Here is a 19,064-nt window from a genome sequence, read left to right as displayed (position 1 = left end):
TGAGACCATTTTAGGCTTTACACAAAATGTGGAATCAGTTGATGGAGACCTTTTCTTTGTGATCAGAATGAACAAATAGTAAATTGATGGCGTCCGAAATGATGCTTGCAGCTGTTTGTGTCCCCCCACCCCCACATACTGTATGCAAAACAATCATGCCTTAACAAAACTAAATCAACAGGCGAGATATAAGCAACCCTTGATTCTGCAAATCAATTAAGAAGTTCTTATATTAGTTATAGGCAAACCTCAGTGGAGACAAAGATTTATCCTCCTCCTTCCCTTCATTAGCTCAGAACATGGCCATAGCCTGAGGCAGATTTCCTTAAGATGTACATAGAAAACTCAATTGTATACAACTGGATTTGAGGAAAAGTGTGCACCTGAGTGAGATGGGGTTGCGTGGACATGTAACACAGCGCCTTTACACACATGCTGAGCACCGAGGAAGGTGAGCTTTAAGAATTGGATCTCCTTTTCTTCTAGTTGCACTTGTTGGGGTAATCCATGCAGGAAGCAGAGTTACTGAGTTAGCACTACTTTAGTCAAGAAAAATACTACTCACGTCACATGATCAAACTTATGATTCTCTTGCTTGCATGCACTTATCAACAGTCTCTTTCTGGTACCACTGCTCTATTAAGCAAGAAGTGACAATATTCACATTGATTTATGGATGTATAGGAGCAATGATTTGATTCTTAGCAGCATCTTTTCCTTTTACTGTAGTAGGTTCATTCAATTAATGAGACTACATTAATCCAGGAGAATGTATACAAAATGAGATTCAATAACGAATGCCAACAGATGGACTGCATACACATGAAAGTTTCTAAGCAATGGTAGGATTTTCCACACTACTGGTACATTTTACTGCATACTCTCCACAAACTTCTGAGTACTTTGTTAAAAGACTTGATGAATGAAGTTGACAGACTGTCCAGGACTAGATCCTCAGTGTGAACGCAAATTTTAATAGTACAAACCAGAATCATCTTCATATCAGATGCCCTTTTACTATTATGTCAAACTAAAAGCACTGTTAAGACATGATATTATTGGAATTGGCTATTAGGAGTGGTGGCTGCAAAATCAAAGAGCAATTGTTGCCTGATACTATTCAGATCCCTTGAGTTTCTAATTATCTCCTTTTCAGGCGTTACTCAAGGATCTCTAATTGAATTCGTGACCTTGGACTAGAATCACATCTTGAAGCTCTCTAGGTTTACTCATAAACCCTGCTATTTTACCCTTATGTTTATTTCTCCTTCAAAGGCTCTTTTTGGTTCTCTAAAAAAAGATGCTTTAAAAAGTTAATTAGCTAATGCAAAAGTCCTCCCATTATCATCATATTTAATTGGAATTTTCTTATTTATTACATTCTCTTAGCAAGGACTACATGTATTCCTGATGTCAGCCTCTTATCTATTTCCTTCAGCTTTTAACACAACAGAGCGTCTGGCCCCTTTTTTAGTATTTCAGGTCTTTCTTCTTTCTTGTCACAAAAGATAAATTCACCTCGATGCACTGACAGCATCAAGGCCTTGAGAGTGCGTCCACCCTTTACCTTATAAGCAGTCCAGTCACTTTAATCCATCTTCTGCCCATCACTCGAATGTCAAACTCAAGTTTAAGAGTGTACTTTTCTCAGCATGAAGTTTCAAAGCAAGAGTGCAGTGTCCAGTCACTTACAAACACACACAGAATAGGAATCATTTTGACCAACATGATGTCAATTAGCAAGTGTATATTGGATGATAACTATATTATGACATTATTTTAATGATTATTCAAATCTGACTGACAATGACAAGATCCCACCAATTCCCAAATGCATGTTGATTAAAACCCAAGGGTTTCTGGTTTGCCTTCACTTCATTGTGTGTTTTAATATAAGCTTTCATTTATATCACTTTCAAAAATGCTGGTGATTTAACCGGATAGCATCGTCTTTGTCTTATTTGTTTAATTTTATTCTAATTAAAGTTTCTGTCTAGTTTTAAAGACACCATAGCTCATAGTTTTGAGTTTATCCATTTGTAGGACAAAACTAAACAAAGATCAATACACACCAACAACTCAGAATTTCTAGAGAGCATGGATAGCTTTTGGTAGTTAAAATATCTTGCTTGAAGAAAGAGGATTTTGATATAAATAAAGGGTCTAGGATTTGTGTCAGAATTCATTTGTCCTAATCAAAAAAACAGGAACAGGGACTCAGAAATTGTTTTGTAAATTAAGTCAGTTTACCCACTCTTTTTTAAAAGTATCTCTAGAGGCTGCATATAAAAGTCTAAGCCAGAACATAGCACGGCCACTCCCAAGAGAGTAATGGAATATGTTACATTTGTGTTTCATGCTATCTTTTCTTTTTTTCTTTTCGATTTTAAGCTTGGGGAGTTCTTGTTGAAAAGTCTACTATTCATAAGGGTTTTAAACCAAGGAATTTGTAGTCACCTGTCTCCTGGTATGGAGATCTGCCTCAGTCATGATTCAATAATTAATGAAGGTCTGGACTGGAATCAATATTATCATACTAATATGAGTAGTATAACTAAAATAATAAATTTTTGTATGATCTTATCATGCACCACAAAACCATAGTTATAAGCATTTGCTTTTGTAGTTCATATCTCAAACTCAATTCCAACTCCAATTGTCCATAAAATATTTATGTGACAAAATTTTTCAATTGAATACTAAGTATATAGCTGAACATTTATCTGCTCATCATGGAAAGAAAAGAATGTTGGTTTTGGTACTCACATGGCACCGTGCGGAGGTAGAGGTTGTCACGGATGATTTGCTGTAGTTCGTGGTCAACAGAACCCTTCTGAAATCTTAGGTTGAGGTAGTGACGAAGGTCTTTATCAACAATTCCTCCTAAAATAATAAAGTTTCCTCATAAAATATTTGGAAAATATAATACGGATACAATTTGACTTATTATAAACACATAAATTGTATAAAAGAGGAATTCTTTCAAGTCACTACTTTGATGTCTAAAGCATTTATTACTATGATAACAAGTAGGTGTCTTCTAGGTATATAATACCTATATAATTTGCATGTATCTTTATTTTTTCATTTAGATCGTAGTTTTTATTATGGTAGGATATTAGTAGTTTTATTATGGGAGGATATTGGTTACTACTGAACTAGCACTGAATTATCCATAACGTATCTCATTCTGGGCTAAAAGGCAATTTCTTTCTTCATTTTCATTGCTTTTTACCTCAAACCCTGCTAATCACCATTCTAATTCTGCTTCAGTTAATCTGATTGCTCCAGAAATCACGTTAAGGGAATGATATAATATTTACTTTTTGTTACACTCTTGTTTATTCAGCATAAAATCTTCAGAACTTGAATTTGTTTAGGTTATTTAAGGTTACTATGGAAATAAAGTGAAATAAAAAGTTACAAGAAAAATGGGTACATAAATATTGATGATTTTCTCCCCTCCATGAAATAAATCAAAGTGATTTCTCTGTTATGTAATATATGTGCAGCTGTATTAGTAAAGTTGGAATACTTTTTCTTCTTTGCCAGCAAATAACTTAAGTATGTTTGTTATTTTAATTTAATGGAAAAAATGGGGCTATGGCTTTAAAAAGCCAATGATGTAGGTCTATTGAATATTAAGTTTAAGTTAATGATAACTTTATTAACTTATGAATATTTATCTTAAGATGATTTCTAGTTTCGAATGGAAAAGAAAAAGTTAGAAAGCAAAATCCTGGAAGTTCTAGAGTCAGCTAAGGAGGGTACTGTTCTCATAAAGGATCCATGGAATCAGCTGAGGAGGGAACTGCTCTCATAAAAGACCCAGGTTTGGTTCTCAGTGCCCGCATGACAGCTCAGAGCTACCTTCACATGTTCCTTCACATATGTGGTACACATGAACTCATGCAGGCGCACACACACATTCATAAATAGTAAATAAATGGGTTTTTAAAGACCCAAATGCCTACAAAATGTACACAAGAATACTGTAAATTCTTGTCTTTCCAAGCAATAACACAAGCAATAACACTAATGACTGTTTTTGGTTGTCAACTTGACTACATCTGCAATTAACTAAAACACCAGTGGCTGGGGTGGACCATTGAGGGCGAATTTTTTAATTGAATTAATTGACTTGGGGAGACCCACCATCAATGGGGTACACCTTCTGATGGCAACATATAAAAAGGACACAGAAGACAGAAGCTCTTAACTTGCTTCACTGATATTTAAGGCTACTTCGAGATTCAGATATATACTCAAAGTCAGCTGACACATCCAGTCTTGTGGACTGAGGAAATACCGGATTGTAAAATTTTCTGTTGGGAGATAGTCATTATTAGATTAGCTGCACACACACACACATACGGATTTAAATATGTTTAATTTTTAATTTAAACACACATATATAAATTTAAATATGTTTAAATTGTTAATTTAAACATTACACACACACACATATATATGTGTGTGTGTGTATATATATATATATGTATATATATATATATATATATATATATATATATATCTGATTTTGTGTCAACTTTGCACAAACTAGAGTCATCAGAGAGTAAGGAGTCTCATTGAAGAAATAAGATCCAGTTGCTGTAAAATATTTTACCAATTATTGATCAATGGGGGAGGACAAAGCCCATTGTAGGTGGTGGCATTCCTGGGCTGGTGGTCCAGGGTTCTATAAGAAAGCAGGCTGAACAAACCATATGGAGCATGGCAGCAAACAACATCCCTCCATGGTCTCTGCATCAGCTCCTGTCTCCAAATTTTTGCCTTTTTTGAGGAGTTCCTGTCCCAACTTCCTTTGTTGACAAGCAGTAAAGTGAAAGTGTAAGCTGAATAAACCCTCCTTCTCAATTGCTCTTTGGTTATGGTGTTTTGTTGCAGCAGTAGAAACCCCAACTAGGGCTACATATATATTATGTATGTATATATTTGTATGTAAATAAATAAAGCATAATATATGTAAATATGTTATATATTCACTCTATTAGTTTTGTTCTTTAAAGAACTCTGTATATTACATGATGCAAAAAAAAAATTACAGTTAAAAGTAATGGGAAACTGTGGGGCATTGTGCTATACACAGACAGTCTGCTCTCCAGTCATGCTGAGGTATGAACCCTGGGACCTGGTGGTGATAATTCATCTACATGGGATGGAAGGAGTTCTCTCATGTCTCCTGGAACCCTGGATCCTGTCAAAGTTACCGCCCCCTCACCCCCCACATGAGAAGCATGGTTAATAGTCATGTAGGCAAAGTCCCAAGCTTCTTAACTTCAGGCTAGACTCCTCCCCGGTTACCTAGCAATAGTAAAGATAACAGCATACCATAAAAGGGCTGTTTGGCCCCTGCTCACTCTCTCGCTCTCTTGCTCTTACTCCTCTTCCTCTCCTCTCCTCTCTCCTCTCACTCTCTTCCTCTCTCTCCTTCTTACTCTCTAGCCTTTCTTCTCTCTCTCCTTTTCCTTTTTCTCTCCTTTTGGCCATGGCCGGTCTCTCTCTCTCTCTCTCTTTCCACCGTTTCTCTCCCCCCCTGCCTTTCTATAATAAAGCTCTAAATCCATAGACTGTCTCTGTTCATCTGTGCTTACTCTTGCCTGTGTGGGAACCTCTCTCCATCAACCCTCTCTCCCATAAGCCCGGCGCTACAGGGTGTCGCTCCAGGGTCCCTGGGGGGGCGGGATCTGCCCCTTGTCCACTCCTTGCTGAGTGGGGTCAGTGGCTTAGATGCCCACCCAGGGCCGAGTGGAAAGTGTCCAGCAGACCTCCTGCATCTGCCTTCCCAGAGCATAGGAGGAACTCTGGCCGGACATGGGCTATCCTCCCTCTCCCCTCTTTCCCCAGCCCCATTTAGTTCCTACAGGAAACTATAGTAGACTCCAAACATATTCTCTACCAATTCTTTAGTATCTCAGATTACACAAATATGTGCACCAGCTTTGTCAAATGAAATAGCATGATTTTGGGGTTCAGTTATAAAACACAAACACTTTCTTCAAAAATGTTTTTAGCATATTTCTTTATATTCATTGTAAAATTTCTGAAGATTTCAAAATGTGTCGCTTTATTTGCTCTCTGTCTGTGGGTCTACTCACAGTAACATTCCACAGAAAACCATTTTAAATGACTCAACAATCAAAATTCATCTCCCAAATAATATTTGAGGATGCAGCCTTTTAATCTATTGTTCTAGGCAAGTCAATGTGATAATGGACAATAAAGGAGACCCGGTTTGTTGGGTGCACACAAATATTTCAATGAGAGTCAATATCCATATAATTTTTCTAAATTCAAAACCATTCTTTCAGCCAGTATTGAACAGTCAAATTTCAAACCAACAAAGAGCCACTAATGAGTACTATATCATGGTTTGGTTTCTGTTCTGAGATAAACATTATGACCAAAAAAATTTCGAGAGAAAAGTGACACCTGCCCTCTCAGCTCACATGTCACAGGGAAGCAAGGCAGGGATATGAGGGTGGGGACAGAAACAAAGACCAGAGGACAACAGAGATTCCTGGTGTTCTTCTCTGGCTTGCTTAGCAACTTTTCTCATACATCTCATGCCCATCTAACTAGGGATGGTAATGCTCACACTAGGCTGGGTCCTTGGCATCACTTGGTAATATGACAACTGTCCTATACACTCACCCAGAGACACTCTGATGAAGGCGATTCTTTAGTTGAGGCTCCCTTTTGCAAAGTGTCTGGTTTATTTCAGGTTGACCTGCACTAACAAACACGGTCATCAAATATGCTTCGTCCATGTGTCTTAAACTCACTGGCAGCCATGAAGTGGTAATTTAGGAATTGTGAGATGTTCTTTTCTTGCCTTGTGCCTGTCACCCTCCTATTAGCAGAGCATGTTTCACCTCTGATAACTTAGCATAGCTACTGAGCAAGCATTGTGCCTATCACTGTTCTTGGCTGTTGTTTTTGCCTTATTCTCAGACTATAGGTCTTTCCTTAACTGAACCCTCTCTTCCCTCTCTCCATCTTTCTACTTTATATGTGGGACATGACAAGTGATGAAATGCTTTTTGGCAGTCCATGAAAATGCCAGCTATATAATACCAACTCTACTCTGCTCATAAATGTAAGCCAGAATCATTCCCTTAATATGAGAAAACTCACATTTTGTAGTCTAGCATCATTTTGCCCCCTCAAAAATATATTTCTAGTTTATTTCATTTCTTTTACTGCAAATATATAGCATTTACCATCTTGGTAATTAATACCCCTTAGAAAATAATTACCAAATGTTTAGCAACCCGTTTTAGTGGCTAGTTGTATTTTCTGTCCAAGGAAGAACTTAAAGAAGCTTTTAAGAATAAGTGTGAAATTTCCTTCATTAATTAAATAACTTGCTACAAATTACAGTACTACAAATGATCTTATATTTTGGAAGTGTTTTATCTTGTTCCATGTTTTCTTCATCCTTGATTATCCTTCACAGTTTACCAGAGTATCTTTTAGCTACAGATATTTTATCTTTAAGTGTTTGCATTGTGGCAAGCTAAGATAGTTTAACCTTGTAATTTCCTTTCTCCTATTAATTATCACCAAAATAATTTTTATTTAGTTTTGTACATAAACATGCTCAGTCATGGGACATTCACTCCAGATCTAAAACAGTACTCAGTCCAGAGCCTCACTTTTCTAGCTGCCCTCATTCTGGTCATTGAAATCACAAAAAAAAAAAAGAAGTTTTCTATCCCATGATCTTGACATGATGTTTAGACACAACACCTGTGTTCTATCCAAACACAAGCAAGAAGCTCACATGCTAAAGTCTAGGGTAGAAGTTAAAAACAGCTGCATGTCTGATGCCTTTATTAGGCAGCTGAAAGTAGTATAATCAACTATATAAAATAAGATTTCTGGATATATGAAAAAGGTAAGTATTTTAGAGATAATGCAATATAAATTCTTTTATAACTAACATGGTTGAGACTGATTATATATGTATATATTATATAGATATGTATATATTATATAGGCATGTTATATGCCATACCTATATGATATATAACCTCACTAGGTAAATACATTTACAAATGGTCTATGTACAGAGAACATGTACACTTATGTAGTAATTTTCAGTGATTAGAAATTTCAAATGAGAATTAAAAGCAGACATTGAATGACATCTGAGCTGAGAAGCAGAGCCTAAGTCTCAAGGTGACCAGCTTTCAGTTATTTTAAGTATTTACCTCTTGCAGCACTGTGAGTCAAACACACACCAGTCCCTAAGTCAGTATTTTAACACTCAACATTCTATAGTGCTAACCTCATGTTGACTTTTATCAAAATAAGCAACTGCCATCTTACTTGCCACCATGATCATTTTGGGTTTCCTTGTTAGTGTTTGTAGATCCTGTGTTCTACCACTTCTGGTGATACCTAGCCTTTCTGTCCAGGAAGCATGGCAAGCAGAGCTCTGTGAACTTCACTGCCATTTGTGTAGTTTAGCATTCATTGGCTCTTACTAGATTTTCATAAAACCACTAATACTCACATTTTCTTCACGTAAAAATGTTAAAAACTTAAATACCAACAAGATTCTTCCCTTTAGCGAGTAAAAGGTCAGGGGTTTATCTGAGGCATGTGTAGAGTGTGTGCTCTACCTTGCAAACTCTGTAAAGATCCATCTTTTTAGTCTAAATCAGTAAAGTCCATTCTCAACAGGACCTCAAGCAAGCTTTCAAATTCAACATCAAAGTGTAACTTAAGAATGCCAAGGAAAAAATGGTTGAACTTCTTTCTATTGCAAATTACAAAGTGATGCTCTCACAGACTGTTAGTAGGTTTAGGCCAAAGATTTGGTTGTGAATAAATGAACCATAAGGAAGCAAACCTCAAGGGTTTCCTGTGGACAAAACTCAAAACGCTAGTCATTGAAACTTCGTGCCTAGGAGTAAAGCTCTTTGTGTTTCTCAGGAATGTCCCTTGTCTCTCCAGTTATTTGAACAACCAGATTAAGAAGGAAGGCAAGATGCTGCTTGGATGTGATGGATGGACTCTTGGCATAGTACTTAAGGACATGGGTCAGATCCACTTCTATGACTGAACTCAGACACTCTTCCCAAATTTGAGATAGAAATGCACTAATATGTCCAGTGTTTGTATAAGGCTTTCATCTCTACATTCCAATGTGGTTACTCTGGAAAGTACTCTGCCTGCCACCAAAAGAGAAATGTAAAAACCAAGCAAGCCATTGACCTACAATGATGTAGATCTACAAAGATCTTTAAATCTTGCCTGTACAATTTTCTAGGGCGATAGTAGCATAAAGCTTGTGGGAATAACTAACCAATTACTGATTTTAAAGCCCACTCTGTGAGTTGGAACCCATACTCAAAACTGCTTTGGTGACCAAGAACCTGAGACTAGAGAGCTTAAGGCCCTAGGGCAAAACCAAATACTATTGTTCTTTAGAAAGGTGGGATCCAATAACATAACTCCTAATAACATTCTGGATACTCATAGATCATTGCCCTGTTCAGTCATTAGAAAAGCTTTATCCTGCAGCATATGGGAATAAATACAGAGACACATGGTTAGATATGACACAGAAAGAAAGACCCTTGAACCGTCATCCATAAATGAAATGTTTTCATCCAATCCCTCCTCAGAACTCAGCAAACTGTCATGGAAGAAGAGGCAGAAAGAGTATAAGAGTCAGAGGGCATGGAGGATACCAGGAAAACAAGGGCCTCCAAATTAACATGACAAAAGTACTTATGAATTCATAGAGACTGATCAGCCAGACAAGGACAGCAAAGGCGGCACCAGACCCTCTATTTTTATATTATGGCCTTTATTTTGCTGTGTTTATGTGACTAATAAGCATGTACACAGGTGGTTCTCTAATTCCTCTGCCTTTTCCTGGGCTTTCTTTTTTCATTTTCTTTAATTGTTTGGTCTGTTTTAAATATATAAATTTCTGTTCTATTCTATTCTATTCTATTCTATTCTATTCTATTCTATTCTATTCTATTCTATTCTATTCTAGTCCATTATTATCCCTTAGAAATTTGTTTGTTTTCTAATGATAACAATAAAGGGAGTGGATCTGAATGGAAGGGGAGGTAAGAAGGAACTGGGAGAAACAGAAGGAGGAGAAACAATAATCAGAATATAGTGTGTGAGGAAAAAGAGTCTATTTTTAATAAAAGAAAAATACATATTAACAAAGGAAATGATACAGCAAAACGATTACCCAACACTTTGCCTTGTTTATTTCTCTGACCAGCATTGCCAGCTTTCTCTATTTGATAGTAATTATGAAATCCCTATCCATACTGCAATGTAAAATCATCTTACACTTGGCTTTCATAGTCTTTGGGTTGGAGACTTCTCTCTCCGTGGAACATCATCCACCTCTAAGTGCTCTGTAAAATCTAATGGCCACTTCATAATTTTTGTTTCATGTTTTTCTTTTAACTGGGAGCTCCCAGGACAGTGGTTTCTATTCATATCATATCTTCTCTCCTCTTCCTATCTCTGGCTTTAGTGTCATTTTATATGTATTCTACAAAAGTATGTATGGGAGGTTAATTGTTACCAATGGAGGAGTTAGAGAAAGGACTGATGGAGGTGAAGGGGTTTGCAATCCCATAGGAAGAACAACAATATCAACCAACCAGATCCCCCACAGCTCCCAGGGACTAAACCACCAACCAAAGAGTACACATGGAGGGAACCATGGCTCCATCTGCATATGTAGCAGATGATGGCATTGTCTGGCATCAATGAGAGAAGAGGCCCTTGGTCCAGTGAAGGATCTATGCCCCAGTGTAGGGGAATGCAAGGGCGGGGAGGTGGGAGTGAATGAGTGGGTGGAGGAACCCTCATAGAAGCAAGTGAGGGGGGGAGATGAGATAGGGGGTTTCTGGAGGGGGAGCTGGGAAAGGGAATAACAATTGAAATGTAAATAAAGAAAATATCCAATAAAAAGTTGAAAGAAATGTAGCAGAAACTATATACAAATTCTATAGAATGTATATGTATACATGCATATAGGTGTATAAAGTTTCCAGGTGTATGTCTATCTACATAACAAATAGGTTTTATCGTAACATAAAAAAATCTTGAGTTGGTTTTGAAAACCATTCAAGTGATATTGTAGTATTAGGGGTAGAGCTTTGAGAAAAAAAATCTGCATTTTATTCTTTTTGAGTTGCAGAAACCCTTTTTTGAGTCCCATTTCCCTCATTTGCAAAGGCAGCCATTAAAATGAAGGTTAATTCAGACTGCCATAACAGAATACCATAGATTTTCTTGGTGGCCTGCACAGAAATAATATCTTCCTTCATTCATAAAGACTGAAATGTCAAAGTAGAAATGTCCATAGCTTTACTATTCTGTTTTATTTTCCTGTTTGCATATTGTCCCCCTTTTATAGGATTATCGCATGTTCACAGGGAGAACCATCACCAGAGAGCCTCACCCTTGCAGTCAGACTTCTGCCTTTTCAAACAATCACATCGGAAGTTAGGGCTTTAACCCAAGCATTTGAGGAGAAGCGAATACTAAGTTTAGAACAGGAGGCAGAACGCCAAATAAGCACTCTTCTGGAACTAAAATTTAAGCTTCCATATAAAATATTTACTAAGTGAAATTTAAAGTTTGGGGAAGTTTAGTCATAAAAGGACTAAATTATTTTATATATTTGTAATAATTTAGATATGGTTATAATAACAGTGTTGAACAGAGTCCCTTAAATACTATTTTTTCTTTTCTGAATATTCCAGGAAATTCACAACACCAGCAGAAAATTGATTTAAGACAAGATTGTCAAATAAGTAACAAAATATCCAGGCAAAGTAGTTTTCAGGCATTAGAAGAGAAGGCATATCTTCCCCAGTGCCTGATGGTATTTCCACAAGTGACTGCAAATATGGCTCTTGTTACTTCCTTGGTTGCTGTGGATATCAAGAGTAAACAGTAGAAATGTGCTATGAAACTATTTTGCTAATTTTCTTTTTCAAAAATAGTTTCTGCTTAACTTATCTCAATGGGAGAGTCAAATCATAGAAAAGTTGATGGGTCTTTTAATATCTTCAGTCAAAAAGATGAGTGACAGACATGTAAGCAGTCTGTTGGGTCTTTGGATGTTTTCATGTAGAAAGTTTGATTTCTGTCATCTAGAAGTCCATCTCCCTTCCTGGTGGCTAGCAGGTTATATCTCATCATCAAATGTATTACCAGCTATGCTGTAAGTCACCAGGTAGAAAAGTGTCCTCGGAATAGGTTCTTCTTCCTCTTTTAAATAGGAAAACATATCCCTGAGTGATTTAGTTCATTGAACAGGAACAGGCCTTGTTTAATTATGTGTTCTTAACTGAAAACATTTTCTTACATAATGATGTAAACTCCATGTTTTTATTTATATTAATAGTGTCTTTTAAAAAGATACTATTAGCTCTTTTGGGATGTCTTTTCTTCAAAACTATGGAGTGTGATATTTTGTATAAGAAATACAATAACAAGAAAAACAAAATATTTTTATCAGTTGCAGATCATTAGGAGATTCAAAAAGAAAGAAAATAATTGCTATTCGGAAAAAGATGGCATAGATAAATATAAGTGGTTTGTGACATTCTCATCTTCCGCTGACAATGCCTTTTAATCATTTCTTTTTCGTTCTATTGTACCAATGCAACATTGTTATTGAATTTCATTTTTCATTGTTAGCCTTGTACTCAAAGTTAAATTAGAGAAGTTTCTGTGGTCATGATAGTTGGCTCTCACAGAGGAGAGAAAAAATTTCTTGGAGAATATCAGGCATTATACTAGGTGATGTGTATGAATTATCTAATGATTAATCCGGAGTTATTCATGATGACTGCAATTTTGGAAACAAACCACAGTATGCCTAGTTTTTTTTTTTTTATTAAAAGTGTCCCAATATAAACATTCCATCTGAGAATGGAGTATTATTCCACAACTCCCAGCAGATATCAATAGAAATCCAACATACTTATAGAAAAGGATGTAAGGATGTAAAATGACTGAAGAATCTAACCCAAATTCAATCCAAATTTTCTAAACCAGAGACATCCCAAATCTAAATGAGAGAGAAAAAAACAACTACTGGGACAGTGAGGACTGGACTTGAAATCATGAATTCTGTAGCTCCCAAAGCTTGATTCCTTTTTTTTTTCCCCCATAAGATATTTAGTAAGATGACTTACATGAAAGAAAAATACCATCTTCTAAAATATGTAGATAATTCAGTAGACAAGAACATTTTTTCTTTAGAGCCTTGGTTTATTGGCAGTATTTTATTCTAAAGTTTAAGGTAAAAAGAAAAACAGAAAAGATAAAAAAAATATATCACTATTTTTGGTCTTTAAAAATCCAGTATAAGAATTTACACACATAAACAAACCCCCGTGACACCTTCATTTAACACCCTAAATTTGGACATGCCAATGGAGTTTAAACTGTGACTTTTAAAAGCATATTTCAGTCTGTGTAAGCAAGTTATTATCCCTGAGTCAACCACAAATGGATGGCATTAAATCAGTGAATCAGGAGATTTATAGAATCATTGCTCAAGGTATGACAATATTTAATGTATCATGTTAACCATTAAGCAGGATCAGTCCTCCAATTAGAAAAAGAAATATTTTATGTTTTGCGTGCCTGCCACACCTCAGAGATTATCAAATGGTTGAATACAATAGATGGTCCACTACAAACGGTTCCAGGATAAAAAAGTATGATGTCATTCACTGCTTGACTCCAATCAACTGAAAAGGAAGCAGAACTTCATTGTAAGCCCATTGACAATGGGAACACCAAGCAAATTCTTTTCAAGACATCTTCGAGTGGACAAGGTAACATAACCTCCATGGGCTGTGTCAGGGTGGATCAGTATTAATGAAGCAATAGCAGTTGTCAACTCATGATTTGAGCTGCTACAAGTCAGACTTCAAATACTGAGAGATGAATTTCAAAAGGTTTATTTTGAAATGCGGACTGGTTCTTCCCATGGAAATAATGTATATTATAATTATGTTCTTGGCCCGCATTGGTCTTGTAATGAGTCAGGCACCTGAAGTACATTATTCATGGAATGACAGAAGCACACTGTTGTGCTTAGCAATGCTTCTAAGAGGCGTGGCGGGTGGGGTGGGTGGGTTGATACAGTGTAATGGATAGGTTTTCAAGCCAGACAAAAATATCTGAAAGTTTCAAAGCCATCTCTCATGGCAGAATGAAGCAGTACCAGCTCTGAAACCCTGCTGGGAAGAATTTCCAATACAGTGGAAGATTCTCGGATGAGAATGGGGTTAGATGCGCCTATTAGCTAGACTGGTTCCCTTCAACCTTGACAACTGTAGGACAACAAACAGTCTTCTTACAGGCCTGCATCCCAGAACCATTTTTTCTTACATGTGCCTTGGTTCTCAACTTTATTCTGATATCCTTGACTTCAGTTTATATTGCTGCAAATAGTTTTATTTCATTATAAAACAAGTTGCAAACTTTTTCTCCACTCTCTGTTTTATAAGCAAACATGACTTATTTTGTGCTTTGCTTCCTTTGACATTCTTGAAAATGTCACTTTTTATAAAATTACAAAAACAATCTGAACTATCTTTTGTTACAATTACATTTTTGCAAACACTATCCTTTTATCATATTGATCCTACTCCCTATCGTAAGTACATACAAGTCCTGGAGATAAGACAGACAAGGGCAGATGTGGTCAGCAGGTAATAGTAGAAATGTGAAACTTCTAAAGACAATGAGGTAGACTTGTTTTCATACTTTTCAAGAAACAGAATCAGAGTCAATGGGCTGTGCCATTTAAAAAATGTTTTTGTGCATATAAGAGCATGTGCCTGCGTGTTAAGGAAGCAGAAGTAGTGAGAAATGGAAAGTAAGAAATTAGTCACTGAAGTGCTACTAAAGTACCACAGAGTGGAGATAGAGGTAGTACAGGGGAGATCTCATCCCCAGTTTTAGTCTTTTACGTTTGACTGCTCTTAACATTGAAGGGCAAGCCATCAATCTGATAGATGAGAAGCACAAATTGGATTTGAAAGACTGAAACTGCACCAAGTCAGAGACTGTGGCTGAAAAGGAAGTAGGGGATAAGACTTCAAGTACTGAAATTGGAAAAGAAAACTGTTTCTGTTGCCAACTGGCTGTATATGCTGTGCCCTCAATTGGCTATGGGTGAAGTCTATGAGCCAAGCCACAAGTGGTCAAAATGCTGTGAAGACAAGCTATAGAGTACTGGATTATATTTTGAATTAGAAATTCCTTCCTCCAACTACTGTAATAGAAGCTATTTGTGCAGTTGTCCATAGAAAAGCTAATAGACTGCAGTTTTATATTAGTGGCTGTGATAGAGTTAGCACTCTGCCATGGTAAAGTTGTTCTCATGAATATGAAAACAGAGAGAACTTAGTATAATCAACGCTCTTGAGACAGGATAGTAATGTTGGCCACATTGACTGGCAGCCAGAGTAAAACCTGGAGTCAGAGACAGAGAAGTGCTTCATCCACCCCTCACTGTCTGTAAAATGATGCACAGATCAAGGACAGAAAATACTCAGTTCTCTAGTTGGACTAGAGGACATGCAGAGAGTGTGTGCATCCTCCATTGACTCAGCTCATGATCAATCAAAGAATCAATCAAATCAGCAATGACCTCAGCCTTTGTCCAGTTTCTGCCACAGGCCTATAAAATCTCTAGCCAAAGGAAACATAACATTTTTGACCTCCCAGAAACACCTCTCAACCCTTGGCAGTTTCCTGTCACTTTTCCTCAGTTTCCCACTTTTCTGGAGTAATTCCAAAAAATCTTGATTCTGCTTTGCTAGTATCCACGACTTTCCTTTTTTCTAGTGTAAGACAATGAACTTAGAGACACTAATTCAGATCAATCTTTGAGGAATGTTAGTATCCAGCTTCTTAGGTCCTGTATCATGTACAATTGAGCCTCAAAACATTTTATCAGTCTTGAAATCTCTGCATCATTATGTAGCTTAAGGTCCAGATGGGTATTAGATAAAATTCTAGAAATGTATAGCTAAGCTTGAAAGGTCTCAACTCTAGATTCCATATATATATATTATATATAATATATATTATATATATTATAAAACATATTTTCTTTCCTTGATATAGCTTACTTACCTCATATTCCCACTAATATAATTGGTAAATGTACTGCTTATGACTTTGTTTTGTGAATGTCAAAGTCTTTTATGGTAGCATGTGCTATTTACAATAACAAAGCTAATATCCCAAGCCAATGTTCCTCACGATTAGGTGTTCTTAATATTTTATGTAAGAGTTATTGTCTTCTATTGGCAATGGAAGTGCAGTAGGATTTACTCAGTATAGAATCAACATTTTTGCCATGATTTCCAACAAAGATACAGAGAAAATAGGAAGGCTTCGACTCACACTGGGCCACTGAGAAAGGACATGTTTGTTTTCATGGGCATGGCAACGTGACCAGTCACATGACTTGGCTCTTTTGTTTTATTTGGTTGTATTTTAACACTGCATGAATGTGAGGACAGAACAGGAAAACAGGTGCAAACAAGCTAAGTTACTGTGCATCGTTAAGTGCTTAATTACAGACGGAGTGGGAGGAAGAAGAAGAAATGACTGTGCTCATGGGAGTGGCCTGCTCCTGAAGTGTCCTCCTATCCATGGTATTTATACAACCTTAAGAGGCAGGCATCAAGGAAACAGACAATGAAGTCAAAGTCATTGTTCATATGAATGAGATTCTCCAAAATTCATTTTAAGAAGTTGCATTTCAATTCAGAGGAGTAGTATATTTATATACAACACTGTAGGACAACTTGTGTGCAAACATTACTGGCACAAGTCCATGATTAAATGGCAAGAAGCTTAGAATACTGATGTGGAACCTGTTACTGATTACATTCACAAACAGTTCCCAGAAAGCATCAAGCGAGTTCAATAAATCATCTCTTCTCTCTTCTCATTTTTATTCTTCTGAACAACCATTAACCGTATCAAGATGCTAAAGAGTTAGAGATAACAATCATATGCTTCATGGACATGATCTAAATCCTCAAAGGTCTGCTGCCAATCCAACCCATGCTCAGTTCATCCCATGCTCTCAGTGTATGATGTTGCAAAGCACCTGTGAGCATTTTACTTGGTTCATATCTCTGCTCATGTATTACTGCCCATGAACTCTCTGAGTTCATGGCCCATCAGTTTCTGTTATCCTCTTACAGCATGACTATATGTTTTATGTACTTTCATCTGTTCTGCAACAGTGAAGGTATGGTGGACTTTTTGCATTTTCTATGTGATATTTTTAATTTTGAGAGTTTAAAAACAAAGTTGTAGATAGCAGATATATATCAACTATCATATACTATTTATAGCAAAAATTGAAACATAGTAAGCTGAACTTTATATTATCACGTACCTTTTAGTTTCAAATAAACCTTAAAAATTGTGCTTTAATTATAGACTGCTTTATTATTAACAGATGAAATTAAATATGTGTTTTAATTCAGGAAACCAGGTTCAGTCATCATTTTGCTTTATAAGATACACTTAATGAAGACATAAATTTGACCTCAAGATGCCACCAATTAGAAATTGCAATTGAAACATGAAAGGTTGACATAAATTATAATATTTGATAATTGCCCTTTATAAAGCTTATTTAACATTACAATGTAGAAAAATTGAGTATTTTGAGACATAATGAGACTTATTATAGTATCATGGCATTGCTGATCTATTTTGTTCTTCCATCTATTTAATTTGTAATTGAACAAGCACCTATTGACCACTTCCTAAATTTCAGACCTCTCTCTCATGAAACTGAGTGTCAGTGCACATAAGAACTAGGAAACATATGATTTTAGAGTGGTAAGTACACTGTAACAAATGAATCATAAGCATGCATGAAGCTGAGATTTGTCGAGATTTGTCAACCTTGCTCATCTTTCTTTCTCTCTTTTTTTTCTTTCTTTTTTTTTGGTGGTACACACCTGTAATCCCATCGATCAGGAGGTACACACCTGTAATACCATCGTTCAGGAGGCAAGACAAAGGATTGCCAAAAACAACCAGTATTAGTGTCATTGATTCTTTACCTTGTTATTTTTCATTTCTGCTTCATTTACTTTAACCATAACTTTGTTTACCTCTCCACAAGTACTTGTTTGGGGTATTTAGTGTTTTTCTTTTCCTAAGGCCTGCAGGTATATCATTATGTTATAGATCTGAGATTAGAGCATCAAACCAAATATAGCAGTATCATTTGAGTGAGATATACGTGAATATACTAGATCAAAATACACTTCTGATCTTGTGAATGAATCCTGATGAGGAAAGTTAGCAAGCAGTGCAAATCCTTACACTGTATACAGATTTATATACTTCAAAACTGTTTTTTACAAAACAAAGATAATTAACTTGGTTTGAACATAAGACTAACAGGTATATTATCACTTCTGAAAGTTTAACTTCATTTATTCATTATCAACCTATTCCCAAAACAGTTTAAAAATTGAGAACATAAAAATGATCCTTTAAACATTTTTTTTCTGTTCAAATAAGCCTTTAGCAAAGGATGTTAGTCAAAAGCAAACTTCTAAGACTATCACCCACAGAGGCAGGAATATGAGCAGAGATGCGGGGTTCTGCCAGACATTTTTTGTTATGGATACAGCTAGACAAAGAACAAACTTATTGAGTCCCTAAAGCCTGGACTTATTACAACAATCCCAGCATTGTGAAGGTTTTCTAATGACAATAGGATAGTGCCCTGGTATGACTGACTTCATCAAGATTACTTAGATATTATTGATATTTTCCTATAATGTGAATATTGTTACCATAAGTGATGTTCGGAATGAATTCTCACTAGCAAAGTGAAAAGCATTCAAGCTTCCTTCTTGGTTACATCACCAGCAATCCTTCACTGTTATATAAAGAGTTCACGGCCATCCCTTCCAGTGGCTTCCTTCACTGTTATATAAAGAGTTCACGGCCATCCCTTCCAGTGGCTT

At 36.3% G+C, this 19,064-nt stretch overlaps 1 protein-coding gene across 5 annotated transcripts in view; it reads right to left on the bottom strand.

Moving 5' to 3' along the window:
- Magi2 (membrane associated guanylate kinase, WW and PDZ domain containing 2) overlaps positions 1-19,064 on the bottom strand; it is a 1,402,993-nt gene that overhangs the window by 978,274 nt on the left and 405,655 nt on the right. For all 5 annotated transcript variants that reach the window (XM_021161942.2, XM_021161940.2, XM_021161941.2 and 2 more), the window contains exon 2: positions 2,767-2,883. In XM_021161942.2, coding sequence (XP_021017601.1) covers positions 2,767-2,883 — 117 coding nt within the window. The remainder of the gene's footprint in view (positions 1-2,766; positions 2,884-19,064) is intronic.

Source organism: Mus caroli, chromosome 5 (assembly GCF_900094665.2).
Source record: "Mus caroli chromosome 5, CAROLI_EIJ_v1.1, whole genome shotgun sequence".
Lineage (NCBI taxonomy): Eukaryota > Metazoa > Chordata > Mammalia > Rodentia > Muridae > Mus > Mus caroli.
The sequence above is the reverse complement of the archived record's forward strand: the minus strand, read 5'-3'. Positions and strand labels throughout refer to the sequence as shown.